Source organism: Heptranchias perlo, chromosome 4 (assembly GCF_035084215.1).
Source record: "Heptranchias perlo isolate sHepPer1 chromosome 4, sHepPer1.hap1, whole genome shotgun sequence".
Classification (NCBI taxonomy): domain Eukaryota; kingdom Metazoa; phylum Chordata; class Chondrichthyes; order Hexanchiformes; family Hexanchidae; genus Heptranchias; species Heptranchias perlo.
In genome coordinates this window covers 27,426,442-27,443,327 of record NC_090328.1, presented here as the reverse complement: position 1 = coordinate 27,443,327, position 16,886 = coordinate 27,426,442, and the positions used below count along the sequence as shown (strand labels likewise).

General features: G+C 37.9%; 1 protein-coding gene across 1 annotated transcript in view; it reads left to right on the top strand.

The window, feature by feature from the left end:
- jmy (junction mediating and regulatory protein, p53 cofactor) overlaps positions 1-15,688 on the top strand; it is a 133,498-nt gene extending 117,810 nt beyond the window's left edge. Inside the window, exons 9-10 of the mRNA XM_067982657.1 lie at positions 1,813-2,350; positions 6,005-15,688. Coding sequence (XP_067838758.1) covers positions 1,813-2,350; positions 6,005-6,315 — 849 coding nt within the window. The 3' untranslated portion in view covers positions 6,316-15,688. The remainder of the gene's footprint in view (positions 1-1,812; positions 2,351-6,004) is intronic.
- The last annotated feature ends 1,198 nt before the right edge of the window (positions 15,689-16,886 follow it).

Below are 16,886 nucleotides of genomic sequence, written 5' to 3'. Positions count from 1 at the left end.
ATGAGAGTGCGTAGGATGCTTTGAAGGTCTGGATCGAAGGTCTTGATCAGTTTGTTGAGCTGGTGGGTGTGTTCTTTGGTCGGGTCTGCGGGTAACCGTCTGTAGTGTTCCTGGTTGTCCAGTTGTCGGTATGCTTCTTTGATTCGTCAGCTGAGTGAGGGCACTGGGTAGTAATCAGCAGGAGGTTTGCTTGCCCGTGTTTGACCTGAAGCCATGAGACTTCATGGGGTCCGGAGTCAATTTTGAGGACTTGCAGGACCACTCGCTCCTGACTGTATACCACTGTGCCGCCATTTCTGGTGGGTCTGTCCTGCCGGTGGGACAGGACATATCCAGGAATGGTGATGAAGTCTGGGATGTTGGCTAATGGGTATGAATCTGTGAGTATAACTGTCAGGCTTTTGCTTGACTGGTCAGTGGGACAGCTCTCCCAACAGTCCCCAGATGTTAGCGAGGAGGACATTGCAGGATCGACTGGGCTGGGTGTGACTTAGTTGTGATTCGATGCCTAGGTCGCAGCGGAGTGACCTGTCTGGTTTTATTCTTGTTATTCTTTCTGGTGGTTTGATACAACCGAGTGGCTTACTAGGCTACTTCAAAGGGCAGTTAGTAGTCAACCACATTGGTGTGGGACTGGAGTCACATATAGGCCAGATCGGGTAAGGATGGCAGGTTTCCTTCCCTAAGGACATTAGTGAACCAGTTGGATTTATACAATAATCTGACAGCTTCACGGTCACTTCTACTGATAACAGCTTTTTCTTGATACTGATGCCATCTTAAAGGAACTGCTGGAGGCTGCTCAAGTACAGTATTTTGCAAACTTAATAATGAATGTTATCCCCTTCCTATTTTGTAGATTATTTTGTGAGGCTATCTCCTTTTGCTTTATTGCATTTAACCCATAATCTATGAGGCTGACCTGTTTGCAAGACTGCCATTACATTTTTTTTGTGAATTTTGTCATCACAGGGTGAGGAATGAAAGTACTGGGGAGCCATACATATTGGACTTTGGGTGTCCATTGTCAGCATCTCCTGTGTACAGTTAGATGCAGATCGAAGGCCCCTATACTCTGCCCCAATAATGTGCTTTAACTCCACTCTTCAAAGAGCATCTATTATTGCAGCAGTTTGAACTTTGTCGGCTTCTCATACCATTCATCCTTGGGGCCTATCTGATTTTGTCAGTTAGTTCAAAATCATGAAGTTGTAGGACAGGATTCGCAGGACCACTCGCTCCTGACTGTATACCATTGTGCCGCCATTTCTGGTGGGTCTGTCCTGCCGGTGGGACAGGACATATCCAGGAATGGTGATGAAGTCTGGGATGTTGGCTAATGGGTATGAATCTGTGAGTATAACTGTCAGGCTTTTGCTTGACTGGTCTGTGGGACAGCTCTCCCAACAGTCCCCAGATGTTAGCGAGGAGCTATTATCAATGCAAAAAATGATGAAAATAAACAGATTTAGCTTTTCACTTTGGTATATTTTAACTTTTGATATTTTTCAGGGATCACAAGTCCCACCGGGACTGCTTATAGATTGAAATAAAACTTGTATTAACTGCATTCCCATTTACTGTGACAGTGGCAATCTGTATTTCTGAATGCACATTATTAAAACCTAGGAATTGAAAAAGCACTATATAGGTCTTGTTGGAGGATTTGCAATTTTTTGTAATATCGAGGTTGAATCAGCTTGGTATACCAAAGCAGCGTGGAGCAGGAAATGCATTTGTGTTTTCTTGTGTATCATAAAACTCTATATTACAGATATTTCATGTATCCCTTTTCATTCATCTTTCTTTCAGAGGTACCCTGGGCAAGTTGTACTTAAATCCACAAGACTACGTTTCACAAATGGCAGAAGAAAAGATAGTACAGGTTCAGTGGCCTGTGCTGGCAAAGACCAAACGCAGTCTCTTCCAGGAACAGCTGAGAAAACCTCACCAGTAAAGAAGGGAACAAAATCCACTGGAGCAACAGAATTGAGAAGCACAGCACAAGAACAGAAGTATGTTTCTTTCCAGGCAGGAGATGATGCCATTCCTGAACTGTTGCAACCCATTTCACTTTCATGCCCTTGCAGTGAAGAATTCAGCAACATTGCTGTGGTACCTCCACCACCCCCACCTCCTCTACCCCCTCCTCCTCCACCAATACCCGTTTGTGAGGAATCACCTGATGCTCAGCAGCAAGCAGAGAAATCTACTCAGTCAGGTGACTGCAAAGAAATATTGCAATCTGTCAGTTTACCCACACCTCAGTTATTTGACAGCAAGCAGCTATTAAATGCCAGAAAAAAATTAAAGAAAACTGCATCAAGTGATGAGCTGAAAAAACAAAAGGGTAAATATTTGCTTTTACTGTTTAAAATGTTGACTGCCTTCTTTTGTTTGTACTTTGTAACTGTTCTTGCAATATTTTTAGGATGAGTAGTACATGCTTTTTCAGATCATAGTAGAATGCCTCATATGTTGCAGGCCATATGCCACTTACACATATGTACATTGAAAAGTACCAGTTTCTGACAGGACTGGGGTCATTCCCGTTGGGTGGCTTGGGACAGGAGGCTTATTGGGTGCTCGAATTGGGTAGCACATGGGCCGGGAGGGAGTTTAGGAGGGTAACGGATTGCATGGGACCTCCCATTCAATGAGATGATGGTGCGGGGAGGGGGTTCCTACCTCCCCACATTTGGTACAATTTGAGGGAGTTTGTGGTAGGGGAAAGGTGCCCAGACATCAAGGTGCTTCCCTAGCTCCAACCGCAGCTTGTATATCAGCAAAGTCCTACAGGTGCATGTTCGTTCACTGGGTATTGGTTGTGTCACAGCATTGGATGCATCTTCTTTAGGTTGGGAATATATGCCAAGTAGACAAGAGGTTTGGTTCAAGGGGATGATGAGGCCAGTCATGGCTCCTGTGACTGCAGTACTGCATATTACTACAGTATTCACAAGTATTTGAGCTGGGTTTAAATGACCAGAGCTCCACACGGTAGTTCAGATGTTTCAGATTTTGAACTAATGAAAAATGTAGGATAAAAATTGTGGGACTCCTCACCATTTGTTACTATACTCACACATACTGCTTAGATTATTTTTCCATAAAATGTCCCTCAATTCCAGAGTCCTCTGAAAATGGGTGAAGGGTATTTATTTAAATTTATGCCAGATTTGCTTGTGGGTACAAGATGTGCTTGCAGATAAGCGGTGATGCTCTAATAGCTGATGTTCACACCAACAGCTGCTGTCAGCACAATAAAAATTGACCAGAAACAGAATAAACTGCTCGCTCAAAGTTGAACCATTATATATGTTTGAAATCAACAGCAATTTGGGCTAGGGAGGGTGAAAATCATTTAGAATTGTCTCTCCTGATCACTGTCCAATGACAACGCCCCTGGATAGTAGACATGTATACGTATTGGATGAGCATATGATCAGGTTTAGCTGTGATGCTCTCTTTCTTCACTGTCACGTAACCTACCAACACCGCCTAGACTTTTACACAAAGAAAAGGTAACTTTGATGAGGTACAGGAAGATGGACAGTGCTTGTGGGTCTGTACCACAATATGAGTCAGTGCCTTCGGGAGAAGAGAGAAAAATCAGCAAAAGAAAATCTATGATACTAAATTTTTAAACAATATAATAGTGTTTAAATATTTGATATAAACAGAATAAATTGCTGGGGCCATAGAAATTCTCTGTGAATGTGACCATAGTTATTATTTGTCCTCAACCTCCCATTGACATGGTCAACCGCATCACACCATCATCCTCCAGTGCCTCTCCTCCGTTGCCCAGCTCGGTGGAACTACCCTTGCTTGGTATCACTCTTATCTATCCGAGTGTAGCTAGAGCATCTCTAGCAATGGCTTCTTTTCCCACCCCTGCGCCATCAAGGTTTCCATCCTTCCCCCTCCTCTTCCTAATCTACATGCTGCCCCTTAGTGACATCATCTGCAGATTTAGGATCAGCTTCCACGTGTACGCTGATGACACCCAGCATCTCTCTCGACCATTGTATCTGTGCTGTCAAACTGCTTGTCCAGTCTGGGTTAAGCCACAATTTCCACCAACTAAACATTGGGAAGACCGAAGCCATCATCTTCAGCTCCCGCCATTAACCATCATCGCTATAGAGTCGATCACCCTTCCTGGCCACTTATTTCAGGCTTAACCAGACTGTTTGCAACTTCGGCATCCTATTTGATCCCGAGCTGAGCTTCTAACCCCATATCTATCCAGCACAAAGACCACCTGCCTCTAGCTCAGTAACATTGCCCATCTCTGCCTCTACATCAGCCCATTTGCTGCTGAGATACTCATTCATGCCTTTATCACCTCCAGACTCAACTCTTCTGACTGGCTTCCTGTTCTTCAGCTCGTCCAAAACTCTGCTGATTCTGCAGCCAAATCCTATTCCCCACCAAGCCCCATTCTTCCATCACCTCCGTCCTCGCTGACCTACATTGTTGTCAGTCTCCCAAAGTCTCAAACTTAAAATTCTCATCCTCATGTTTAAATCCCTCCATGGCCCTCACCCCTTTCTATCTCTGTAACCTCCTCAGCGCTACACCACTCTATTCTCTCCATGCCTCTTGTGAATCCCCTCTTCCCTTTGCCCCACGATTGGCAGGTGTGCTTTTAGCCACCATGGCCCCACTCTCTGGAATTTTCTTCCGAAACCACTTCATTTCCCCATCCTCTTTTAAGGCCCTCTTTAAAACCTGTCTCTTTGACCAGGATTTTGGTCACCCTCTTAATACCATCTTCTTTGGCTCAGGTTTTTTTTTAATTACAGCTCTATGAAACGCTTTGGGACTTTTTCGGCATTAAGGGTGCTCTATATAAACACAAGTTCTTCTTGTTATGTGCAATAAGTATCTTTTAATCTGGTATTTTGGATGATATCATGATATATACCAGTAGTTGTTTATTTCCTAATTGTGATCAGATCAAATTGTCACTGTGGGGCCAATGATATGAAATCATACTCCCGGCAGGGGGGCTTCACTCACTGGGAGCACATATTGGGAATTCAAGTATGCACTCCCCACAATTTTTCATCCGTTAATTTTAATCGATGGAGATTCAAGGAGACTGCATGACCAAATTCCCACTATGTGCTCGTAGTGGGTGAGGTTCCCTGCAAGTGTGCAATTTCGTAAAATCGTCCCTTGTACACTTGATTAAGCGCAATCACCCACTTTCCAAGTTCAGTGCTGGTGGCTTATCATGTCAGTTAATAGATAATTCAGAAATTATAAATCAGTTATTTTCTTAAATGGCTTAGTCACAACTGCTAGACTACAGTGTTATGGAGGTTATGAATATGTGCAGAAGAGTAATTACTATATGTAGGTTCTTTCTTTAAAAGGACAGCTCCCTGGAGTGAGTTAGAGGCACATAAAGATACTTTCAATACCATTGTACAAGTTGGAGGTATCTTAAAGGACAAAAAGCATGCGAAATTGAAAGCATTGTCCATATTTACTTAGCTAACTTGCATATGTAGTGCATGTTAAAAGTTTACATAATTATTTAGGGGATGCGAAAGAAGAGCTGAGTAGAGGCCAGACATCTCCACAGAAAGGGGTGGAAAATACCTTGGGTTACAGCCACAAACTTCCAACTGGCAGGTTATAGAGTCGTATTAACACGGGCCTGGGAGTACATCTGCCCTCCGTCTTGGCTGAGTTTACTGTTGGCCCATAGAATCCTAAATTATTTTCAAAAGTAAATCTAAGAATGGTTAAGAGAGTGGAAGGGAGATGAAATGATCGAACTGGGTTCTGTACATGAACCTGAATAACCGGCTGAGCTGAATGAGTAGAACAGGCTTTTCTCAAGCATACCTTCTTATGTTTTTCTATTTCTTATAATTAGTGCATTGTTTAAAAATTCAAACTCGATGAGGCTGTATGTTAGAAGATAGTCATATAACTTCAAATGATTCTGTTTCTGTACTAATGTCTGAACTTTACCCCATTATAGTGAGCTCGCCAATGGATGAAGTTCTAGCTTCTCTGAAGCGTGGTAGCTTCCACTTGCGAAAAGTTGAGCTGCGTTCTCTGCCTCCATTTCCAGATGAAGATGACAGCAATAATATACTTGCACAAATTAGGAAAGGAGTAATGTTGAAGAAGGTTCAGAAAGAGGCCCTGAGGGAGTCCTCCATAGATTTGCATGATGCTGATCCTCTAACACGCAGCATCCACGAAGCTTTAAGGAGAATTAAAGAGGCGTCGCCAGAATCCGAGGATGATGAGGATGAAGGCTTGCCGTACACTGACTGGGACAACTAACTATTGTAGGTCAAGGCTATACAGCTTACATGTTGTAAACATAACCTTGCCTTTCCCTCCACTGTGCTATTAACTGTTAATGGTCCTGTAGAGGAGTGGGTGGTCCCTGTGTGATAGGGAGGTGTTTCCCTTGAAGCTGTGCCTAAAATGAAGTCATTTAATATCTAAACTAACAGATGTGTATACTATATGATGTTTAAAATTTCCACAAGCCCTCTCCTTAAGCTGATTGGTTTTGTGGTACTAAGCAATTTTCTGGTCAAAAGTTGCTTTTGTGATCATGGTTGAGTTGTATTATCAGTAAGTTTATTCAGATATCACTTAAACATGATCAACATGCACTTTTTTGCCATTAATAACTGATATGTTAACTGAGTGTCATTACAATCAGCTCCAGTTTTCCTTCTGTAGGTTGGTGGAGGGTGGAGTTTGAACAGGGAAATTTGGTTTAACTGTAATTTGATGCTCAGTGGCTCCCTCTACCAAACTAGTTTTGTCTTCATCGAAATTCAAAAGATTTCTATATATTCAACAGAAGTGTAGAAGAATAAAAGAGTACAGATGCCTTAATAAATGGACACAAAGTATACATGTAGGTCAGTTTTAGCTCTTCGGTCTACAAATTATTGGAGTCTTTCATCTTGTGTACTGTAAAATTAGACATTTTTTGCATTAATATTTTGTTTTGTATCCCCAGTCGACCTTGACTAAAGTATATTTGTATGAGTAGCCTACCGTTTGATGTAATGTTAATTACTTTAGTTGGTATTTTTAAATTTTAGCAGTTAATAAAATGGGCCAATAGGGATAGCAGGTAAAATAATTTACTGCAAAATATTAGTTTTACAATACTTAACAAGATTATATAGAATTATATAGCAAGTTGAATTTTTAAAACCTATTTATATAGAAAAGTCAAGTAAATTGGTTCAATTAAGTTGTAAGTTGACTGACTTACATTTGTTCAAATTATCTGTATGTGCAGAAACAGATTGCCTTATATGTGTCTAAAAGATATTTTTTAAGAAGTTCTGGATAAAAGTTTATCCACATGTCAATTTGACTGTGACAAAATTCAGATATTTCCCGAGTCTTTTAAAACCTAAGCTTGGTGTCACTTAACCATTGCATCTTGATTTATCTTGTCTTCTCTCCGACTTTTTCAAAATTGGCAACGTCCTGTACTACGGGTCTCGGCCCTTCACCTAGGCTTCTAGGTACATACAAAACAAAAGCATGGCTCTGAAACATTCAGTCACCTGTCTAGAGTCAAAATGCACTGTCTACGTGGATATTTTAAATGCAGAATTTTGGTTCCTACTGTGAGCTTAACTTTGCTACAGAGGAGAATTGCACTTAAATAGCATATCTAGTATTGCACTGCACTTGTATACGGATGCGTGCTAACTCACGAAATCAGTTTACTTGGCATAGGTTTAATGATCTAAATGCCTATTCAGAGGGCTGCCTTCTTGATGGTCTCCTTGTGGCTGTAACCCATTTACTTGAGGGTTGAAGCTGTGGGCGGATCCTACATGAATGGCTTTGTTACCTTTACATTTGGGACCAGAGGGAGCAAGAACATGGTACAACCAGAATGAGGAGAACATTCAAATGGTTACACTGTAAAACGTCCGGTGTTAAATAAATCAATCTTTGGGGGAAGCAAAGCCTTGTCACAGCCCTAATTCAAATGGCACAGAATTAAATCCTTTCAGAAAACTTACATATGTGTGGAAAATTTCATTTAGATTCAACAGGAATTGTTGGTCTAAAATCTAGGTTTTAAGTAACTGAACTGACTTGATTTGTATTTATTTTATTTATTACAAGTGTATATCATAGACTGTAGAACTACTTTGCTGTTCAGGAAGGAAAACTGGGATCAGTATTGGGCAGATGGAAATGTTTTTCAATCATATTTAGCTGTCTTTTTCCTTGGATCAAGATAATTTGAGAGTTTTATATACCTGCAGTGGATAATGAACCCTGATGTGATCAGCAGTGAAGAACAGGATAATCTAACTCTCCTGCAAATAAACTGCTTCACAGTCGGTTTAATATATAATCGTTATATTTTTAACAAAAGGCATGATTCCAGGATTATCTATTGGTTATACATGTAGAAATACAATATAGAAAATAATGTGTTTATAAATGATTGTTATCCATTAAAGTAGCATCAACAACCAATTGGGGAGGAAGTGAGCAAGCAAAACCTTGTCAGGACATTGCTGAACAGAGTTGCTATGAATTCTGAATCTGAACATCATAGCTGTTGTGCCACATTGTACCTTTTAAGTGCACTGATCAAACACATCCTAAACTGAAAATGAAGAAAATGTAACGACCTCCTCTGAAACAGCATGTGGATATGGAAGCATCACTTGCTTTGGCTGTTGATTTCATCTGCTCTGTTGTAGCTTCTTACATGTTTATAATTTAATAATATGCTTTTTGAATTAGGCAGTAGCGCTGAGAGCGCATTTAAGGATTGTTTTATATTTTTGATCTTTGTGCATGTGTGTGTGAAGCATTTGATTATTTAGCTGCATAAAACTGACTTATTTATTTTCACAAGCATTCTGTATGTATTAGAAAAAAAACACTATATAGATTTGCTTGTTAATCAGGTTTTATTTACTTATTCATGACAAAGCCAGTTTAAAATATTAGTTTTTAATAAGAATTTTTAAATACTAGACTTTTTTAAACCGTCCCTGGCACTATGGTAATTTTAAGTGTATCTATATATATCTATATATATATATATAGATATAGATAGATATATATAATATAAAAACACCTTCTGGAGGACTTGGTGAGTTTTGTTTTTTAAGCCCCTGTTTAGATAAACCCAGGGCAATCCTTTTTTTAAAAAAAAACTGACTCAGTTCTGAGGCTGATGATGAGTACTGTGCATAGGGTTGTTTCCCAAAGAATGAAATTGTTTCATTCATGTTAATAAAAATCAGTTTGAGAATACCTAAGTGAGCACAAGTTGGCAGATTCAGCACAAACATAGCAACATTATAAAAAGAAAGCCACAAGTTGCTTTGTTCATTCTGTCAACATGAAGCATTATGCCATTTTTTGCACGCTTTATAATACTATACTAGATTTTGTAGAAGAGTTTGTGCAATTATCTAGGGTTAAAGGAAACAAAAACCCTACAGTGTTTGAAATGTCATCTAAACTTGGGATTAAGAATACAATACCGGCATGCAGTGTGCATGTGTTGCTTTGGACGGCATGGGGAAAGGAAGAAAATCAGCAAATTAAATTCCATGATTAAGCCTTGGTTATGCATTAGATAATTTGGAATGATCTATCTGACCTCCTAGATTCAAGACGTAACTGTAATGACTACATAATGTGGCTACAGGCAGCACATAATGTTGACCTTGCATTTGTTAGGCTGCTGTTATAGATTCTTATGTAATATTTATAAGCATTTTGAAGTTGTGCAGTGGTGTGCTTCATTTGTATGATCTTTTCCAGTACAGTATTCATTGGTTGTTTTAATTTAAATTAAGGAGTCTTTTAGGGCTATGGGCTGTCCGGCAGATCAACTCATTTTTTGTGACATTAACATTTTTAATAGTTATAATTTCTTTTAGCTGGTTAGTAATCACTTGCTCTTCTGTGGTTTCTGATATAAAAGTTGAGTTTAGTTCCTGTTAATAATCCAAAGTGTTGCATATTAACTACAGCTAATTGCGAAGAGAGAAAATGCTTAAATAAATGTTATCCCTGTTCACTTAATATTTTGTTCATGCTAGTGCTTATTTTTCTAATGTTGATTATAAACTGTTTGAGCTGTAGTTTTCTTAGAAAGACTACAATTAGGTTTAATCTTTGTGCCTGTTTCACATCCATTCCCTATTTTGAAATGCCACATAAAGATAAAATTCAAACTTGCATAAAACATGAATTTAACTAGTTAGTTATTTAGGAAGTAAAATTCCAAACATGCATCTAATTCCTGTAAAAAATCAATATAGTGGAAAATGAATCAAAGGGAGATAGGGACATAGGAATTGCTGGACGAAGAAACAAGGTCTATCTAGTTCACCTTCTGCCATGCTGGTAATCACATAATATAACTAGAAGGGAGTTGTTGACTGATCATAGCAATCAATCTCTATCAGTTAGTCTACAACAGACCCAGACATGATGTGAGGAAAATTCCAGTGGTGGAGAGCTTTGGGAACCATAGGTCCAAAGTCACCTGTTCCTCCCATGCTTGCTACACTTACCACATGTCATGTCTCAAATTACTCATATAGTGTATCCCAAAATGTTGTTTCCTGAAAGAAATCTATCTAATTTGCATTTGAATGAATCAATACTAACTGCTTCCACCATCTCCTTAGGGAGCCTGTTCCATAGATGTACCACCCGCTCACTGAAATAATGTTTCTGCAGATTAGTCTGAATTTACCCCCTTTAAGCGCAGGCCATGTCTTCTGGTTCTTCTGTTCTGGACAAGATTGAATAGACGTATCTCCCAACAGATTTTTGCATCTTTACCTTTACTATTTCTTTGTTTTTTCTGAACCCATAATTGCTTGATAACAGTTCAGGATGTAGAAAACCTAACTTCTAATCTGTTAACTGCAAGCAGTGATACTGGTGGAAGCAGTTTTGTTATTTCGCTGATAACAGCCTTCCTTTGACAATAATATTACAAAATTTTAATAAATGCTGTGCCACCTCTGAAAATAATTAGTAGTAAATGAGCAAAAAAAGTAAGTGGCTTTGAAAGGAGTTTGTTCTGATGTGCATGTGTGTGATTTGATCAATGATATGAATTGGATACAGTTCAGTGTTTACAAAGTTTTAAAAGTAATTCAAGTACAACGTTAGCCAATGATAATTTATTACTCTAACAACAACTAGCATGAATATAATAAATTAACTGGATTAGGGTTCTGAATCTGGCCCCATCTCTATTAATCTCTTGGGTTGGACTAGTTCAGAATTCTATTTTTATATGTAGAAAAATATTTCCATAAAGGGGTGGGGCACAAATGGACAGGAAACATCAATTAAATAATTTGATTTTTATTTTCTCAATCTAATTACAACAAAATCCAGTTTCCTTTTAAATTTTTAAAACCTACTTTTTAAACAAAGAATTGTGAGCTTTTAGTAAGTGTGAAATAAGAAGGAGTTTAATGTTTATAGTAATGGCTACATGGGCTTTATTACGAATACCCTTGGGATAACCCATAAATAGCTGACATGATAACCCTGAGCGGCAAAGTCTCAAATGAATCATAGCTTGTGCCATGAGTGGGATATAATTCCTATTCCTCATAAATATTCTGTTTATATCATATGTTTATTAGAATATTCCCTTTATGGTTTTGTTTCACTGTACAACTGGATGAGTGCAACTGGTACTGAGGTTTATTTTGTATGATGGTTTAGAGTGTTTGTTTCGGGTGGTGCTTTAAAATGAATTTTGAAAGGAGACGTAATTATAGTATACATTTTCTATGAAATGCCTTTATGGCAGTGCTGAGAAGAGCTACAAGGCTGCTTCATAGTAACGAAGGATTGAGTTGTGAAGAAAATCTGTTGAAACATGGGCTTTTCAGCCTTGAAAAAATTGAGCTAAGAGGGGGCCACATAAGCTATGAAACTGTATACATATTTGGGTCAGTAGGAAGAGGGGCACAGGTTCAAGCTGGGAAAAGCCAAATTTAGGATTGATGTCAGGAAATTCTTTAAACAAAGAATGATCAACATATGGATTGTTCTTATGGGTAGTGTAGTGAAAAATTTGGAATCATTTAAGAAATGGTTGGATTCAGTGATGGAAGGAACTGTTATGTTCTTTATGGATAATGAGCTAGGAGAGAATGAATGACATTCCTCATCCATAACTATCTTATTATCTAATGAAACATGACATCACGTATGGTATAAAATACTAGTGAACCTAATTAAATATTGACAAGATGATAGATACCATGTCCCATTCTGGGCTATTGAGTTATCCTGCTTTTGAATTTTCACTTTTAAGATCTCCCTATATGAAGATGTTCCTTTCTTTTTCTCAAAAAGATGAAATGGGATAATTCAGTTACACATGCATCTCAATTGCATGTAGCAAACCATTTGGGCACTGAAGTATTTGTGTTGTAAAAATAGAACAAAACTAGTTATTGATTAATCTTTCACGTAATAACCCTTTGTGAATCACTAGTATTTTGGCACAAAATAAAATCTTTATCACCGGGTCACCTTGCTTATTCAGCAAGTACTGTGAATTCATGCATTTCACAGTATTAGAAACCTGCAAAAATGATTGGAGGTAACACAAGCTCATATCTGTATTTTTCTGCATTGTATATGCAGTGTTCTCCAAGTAAAATGATTTTGCAATGTCTCCTAAGGCAGCCCATTAGACAGAAGTTTAGGAAATCTTCCACTTTGATGCTGTTTGGTGCTTAATTATGAAAATATCACCTAGATATCTTGATCCAGGTTATTTTTTTTTAAAGTTTACCTGTTTGGACTTTGGAATTGTACATCTGTACAATTGTGTTCCAATACATTAAAAAAGCTGGGGCAACACATAATATTTCATTTTGGGGAGAGGGAGGGGGAAGGGAATGGAAACTCAACCACATGCTTGAAATCATACCAAGTTCACAGACTTGCTTCACACTTGCTGTTAAGTCTGACACTGCTTTTGGTAACATATTGACATCTGGACATTCTGTATTTATTACCACCTTTTTACCAGAGAGCAGACAACAGGACTTGACTTTAGAACTATGTTCATGGTATTCTTTAAGTTTGTGACAGAAACTATAATTTTTGTCTAATAACTAGAGCTTAAAGGCACTTATTAGTATCACTGCTATTTAACCAATATATACTGATACCTTCAAATTATAGTTAGTAAAATAATTTGTAGAAACAAACTATGGAGTGCATTTACGGGGTTTCAGATAAGACTACATTGTTGCAAACTATGAACTAATCCAGCTGTATGTGGCATTTAGCAGTAGAACTAAACCGCTGCAAAAATATATAAAGGGATCAAAGATTTTCTTTTTCCGAAAATCAAAAACTCTAATTTTTTTCTTCTGTACAGACTGACATTTATTTCATGTATTCAGGTCATTTAAGTAAAATGACCTTTATGCAATTAGTGGAAAGTTGAGACCATTGGGAGGTTCTTGTGATTGGCATGCTCTTATTAATCCATCAATAAGTAGAGATCTCCCCCGAAACCTGAATGATCCCTTGCTTCTGATTGTCTAGCTGGAATAGCTTGTATCCTAATTGGCCTGACAAATTGTAGGAGTTGGGAAATGTTATGGAGTCTTAATTTAGCTAAATTAAGTTCATTTTCTCTTAATTGTTTGAAAAACAAATCATGGCCCACTGAACAGCAAAAAAAATTAGGAAGCTTATATATCAATGTGAGTTTAATACAAATATTTTGCTTCAAGATATGAGTACAGAAATGTTATTTTTTGCAGCATTGAGGGTAGTTGTTTATTTGCTTGAGACTGATCTCTGGAGACTTGAGACAGAATGGTAGTTTGAGACTCTATATGCTTCATGTTATGCATTTAAAACTTGGATCTTGCATACTGTGCAGTGGTTTGGAAGAAAGGCTGGTTGATGCACATTTATATAGTGGGCACTGAATATACTTTATGCTAAGAACACTGTAGTAAGGGTAGATGTTGGTTGGTGTTTTCGTACCTTAACACTTCCAGATAGATGTTGGTTTGGTGTTGAACAGATTTAATGTGTTAGGATAAAATGCAATGACAAATCCTTGTGATATCCCCCTTTTCATATACCATAATATTTTAAAATTCAATTCCATAGAAGCTACATGTATGTAAATATGATTTTAATTGTGTTTTTTTAAAGTTGCTTGCTTGAAGTAATGTTCCTAAATGATGATTTGATATTTTTCCGTAGCTGTGTTATCTAATTGAAACCAGTTTTAAGAGCTGATGAGACTTCTAGGACGTGTAGAGTAATTCAAATTTAATTCTTCAAAAGTAAATTTATAGTTAGAAATCTTGGAGTCTCTTGAAAAGAGCTGGAATGTAAGGGATAATTCAGTGACCCTGCAGTGCCGGAGGGGAGCTGTGCTTGCAGGGAGTGAGAGTCGTAGAATCTGAGCACAATCTTGTAGCTCCATCTCTGACCCACGTACCCTGCAACAATTTACTGGGCGTGCATGAACATGGCAGTTCCCCCAAAAGAAAGAAAATTCTTTTGGCACTTTCTGTACTCATCACTGGTACATATCATGCTCTGTCAAGTTTGTCGGATCACAAAGTAACACAAAATGTGTGGTGCTTTGACTGGCAATTAAAATAATTTGTAAACAATTAACCTGGGTAACATCCAAAATACTGTAATGCAGCAATTCTGCTAAATTGTGGCATTTTTGCGTTCATGTTACAGCACTGTCTTTTTGACATAATTGAAAAATCCATTGGAAAAAATGGTCATTGTTTGATACAAAGTCTACATTTTATTGTTTTTGCTTTTAATGGTGGCTGGGTAGGTAGCTTGGCGTGCTTTCTTTATTCCTTTATTGTGCTGTTCTGTTGTTGATACATTCACAATAAAGCAGATACTGTATTCTCGTGGTGTTAACCTCGCAACAGAATTAGAAGACCTGTCAGCTTTATGATTTAATATATTTTTATTTTGCACCTATTGTATAAATATCTGTCTCCAAGAAATAAAATAGCAGTCCTCTTGTATGATATAGTTCTACACCATGCTTGTAATACCCAAGCTACAGCATTTCCAAATCCAGCCAATCAGAAGCTGCCTAATGCTGTTGTTTTCAGACGCTAACGGGGTGAAGAAAAGACTGATGAGCGACTGGCCTTGTGCAATATTTTAGAACTCACTCGAAGGAGAAAGACTAGCACAATATTTTAACTTTATGGCATTTAACATCATATTTAAAAAGCAAATTGTATTCTGAACGGTTATAATTAAAACATCCACAGTGCACAAAACAGTTGCTTTTAATAATAATCCAGAAAAATAAAGTATTTATTGAGCAACAAATAAGTATAAAATGAATTTTTAAACTTAAGGAAGCATTTATATAGCAATATTATGAAATGTAAAATACCTGCTCTGACTGTCTTTTTCTGCCTGTTTTATTTAGCTTATCTATCCTATAAGATCTTGACTTCTATCATTTAATCTTGGCAGTATATTCTGTTTTATTAATTTTTACTGACATGTTTAAGGCTGAAAGCCTCATAAGTACTGCAATCACCTCTTTTAACATTGTATTCACGGTTTTGGTGCTGAAAGAAATTACTTTTGTTTTATTCAATAAAGTATGATATTTAATTTATTTTCTGTTTTTTGTTGTGTATCTGTATCACTGATTGCTTTTGCATGTTGGAGATGAGTATTTATCTAGTGATTTCAAGGTGCTGCAAAAGCCTGTTCCAGAATGTTATGGTCATGAGTTCAGTCCTTAGCAAGTAAAGCACTGAAATCCATTTAACGAGAATACAGGTAAAACTGATGGCTAAAATGCAGACAGTTTAAGTTACATACAAACATATAAAAAAGACTGTCAGAGAAAGACAAGCTGGTACATAGAACCTGCCCTGGCTGTCAATGCTCCCCACCCACCTACAGTCACGTAATAATCTGGGAGAGGCAAAAAAACATTTTTTTAAAAAGCCCTAAGGTAATTAAAGGGAAAAAAAAGAATTCTGGGAGCTCCTCTCCAACCCCAAAGGCGATCAAAAACAAATTCCAGGATATAAGTGGCCACGAGGTATGTCACCCAACATCCCAGCTACCTTTTGTACGCAGTGATATCAGCCTCTTCCAGGAACTCGCCCAGCTCCTTTTTGAATATTTGCATCAAATCCACATTCACTGTACGAGCTGGCAACTTACTGACCATCCGCAAAAAGATAAACCTCCTGACATCTAACCTAGTCTATGCTTCTGTAACTTGTACGCAGGTCCTCTGGGTCTTCCTAACCTATGTAATTCAAATAAACTATCCATGTGCACAGGTCTTGTCCCTTCATCATTTTAAATACTCAAATCAAATTTCTCCAAACTCCATGCTTTTCTAAAGTTAAAGATCCAGCTCTTTGAACATATTGTGATAATTAAGGGTTTTTAAAGTAAGTATTAATCTAGTGGCCCTCCTCTGAATTTTTTCTAGAGCCTCTATATCTTCCACCAAATTTGGAGTATCCTTTTCAGGATGTTCACATGACCAATTGGAGAAGGAATTGAAGAAGAGGAGTGATATCAAATCATTTTAGGCCAGCAGGGTAATATGGGTGATGTATTTTGCTGGGTGGAGCAGGTAACTGTCCTGCCAGGAAGTAGAGCTTGTAAATTCTGTGCTATAAACAAGAAGCAAAAAATCTGCAAATACTGGAAATCTGAAACAAAAACCGAAAATGTTGCAAACACTCAACAGATCAGTCAGTATCTGTGAAGATGTGGCGATGCCGGTGATGGACTGGGGTTGACAATTGTAAACAATTTTACAACACCAAGTTATAGTCCAGCAATTT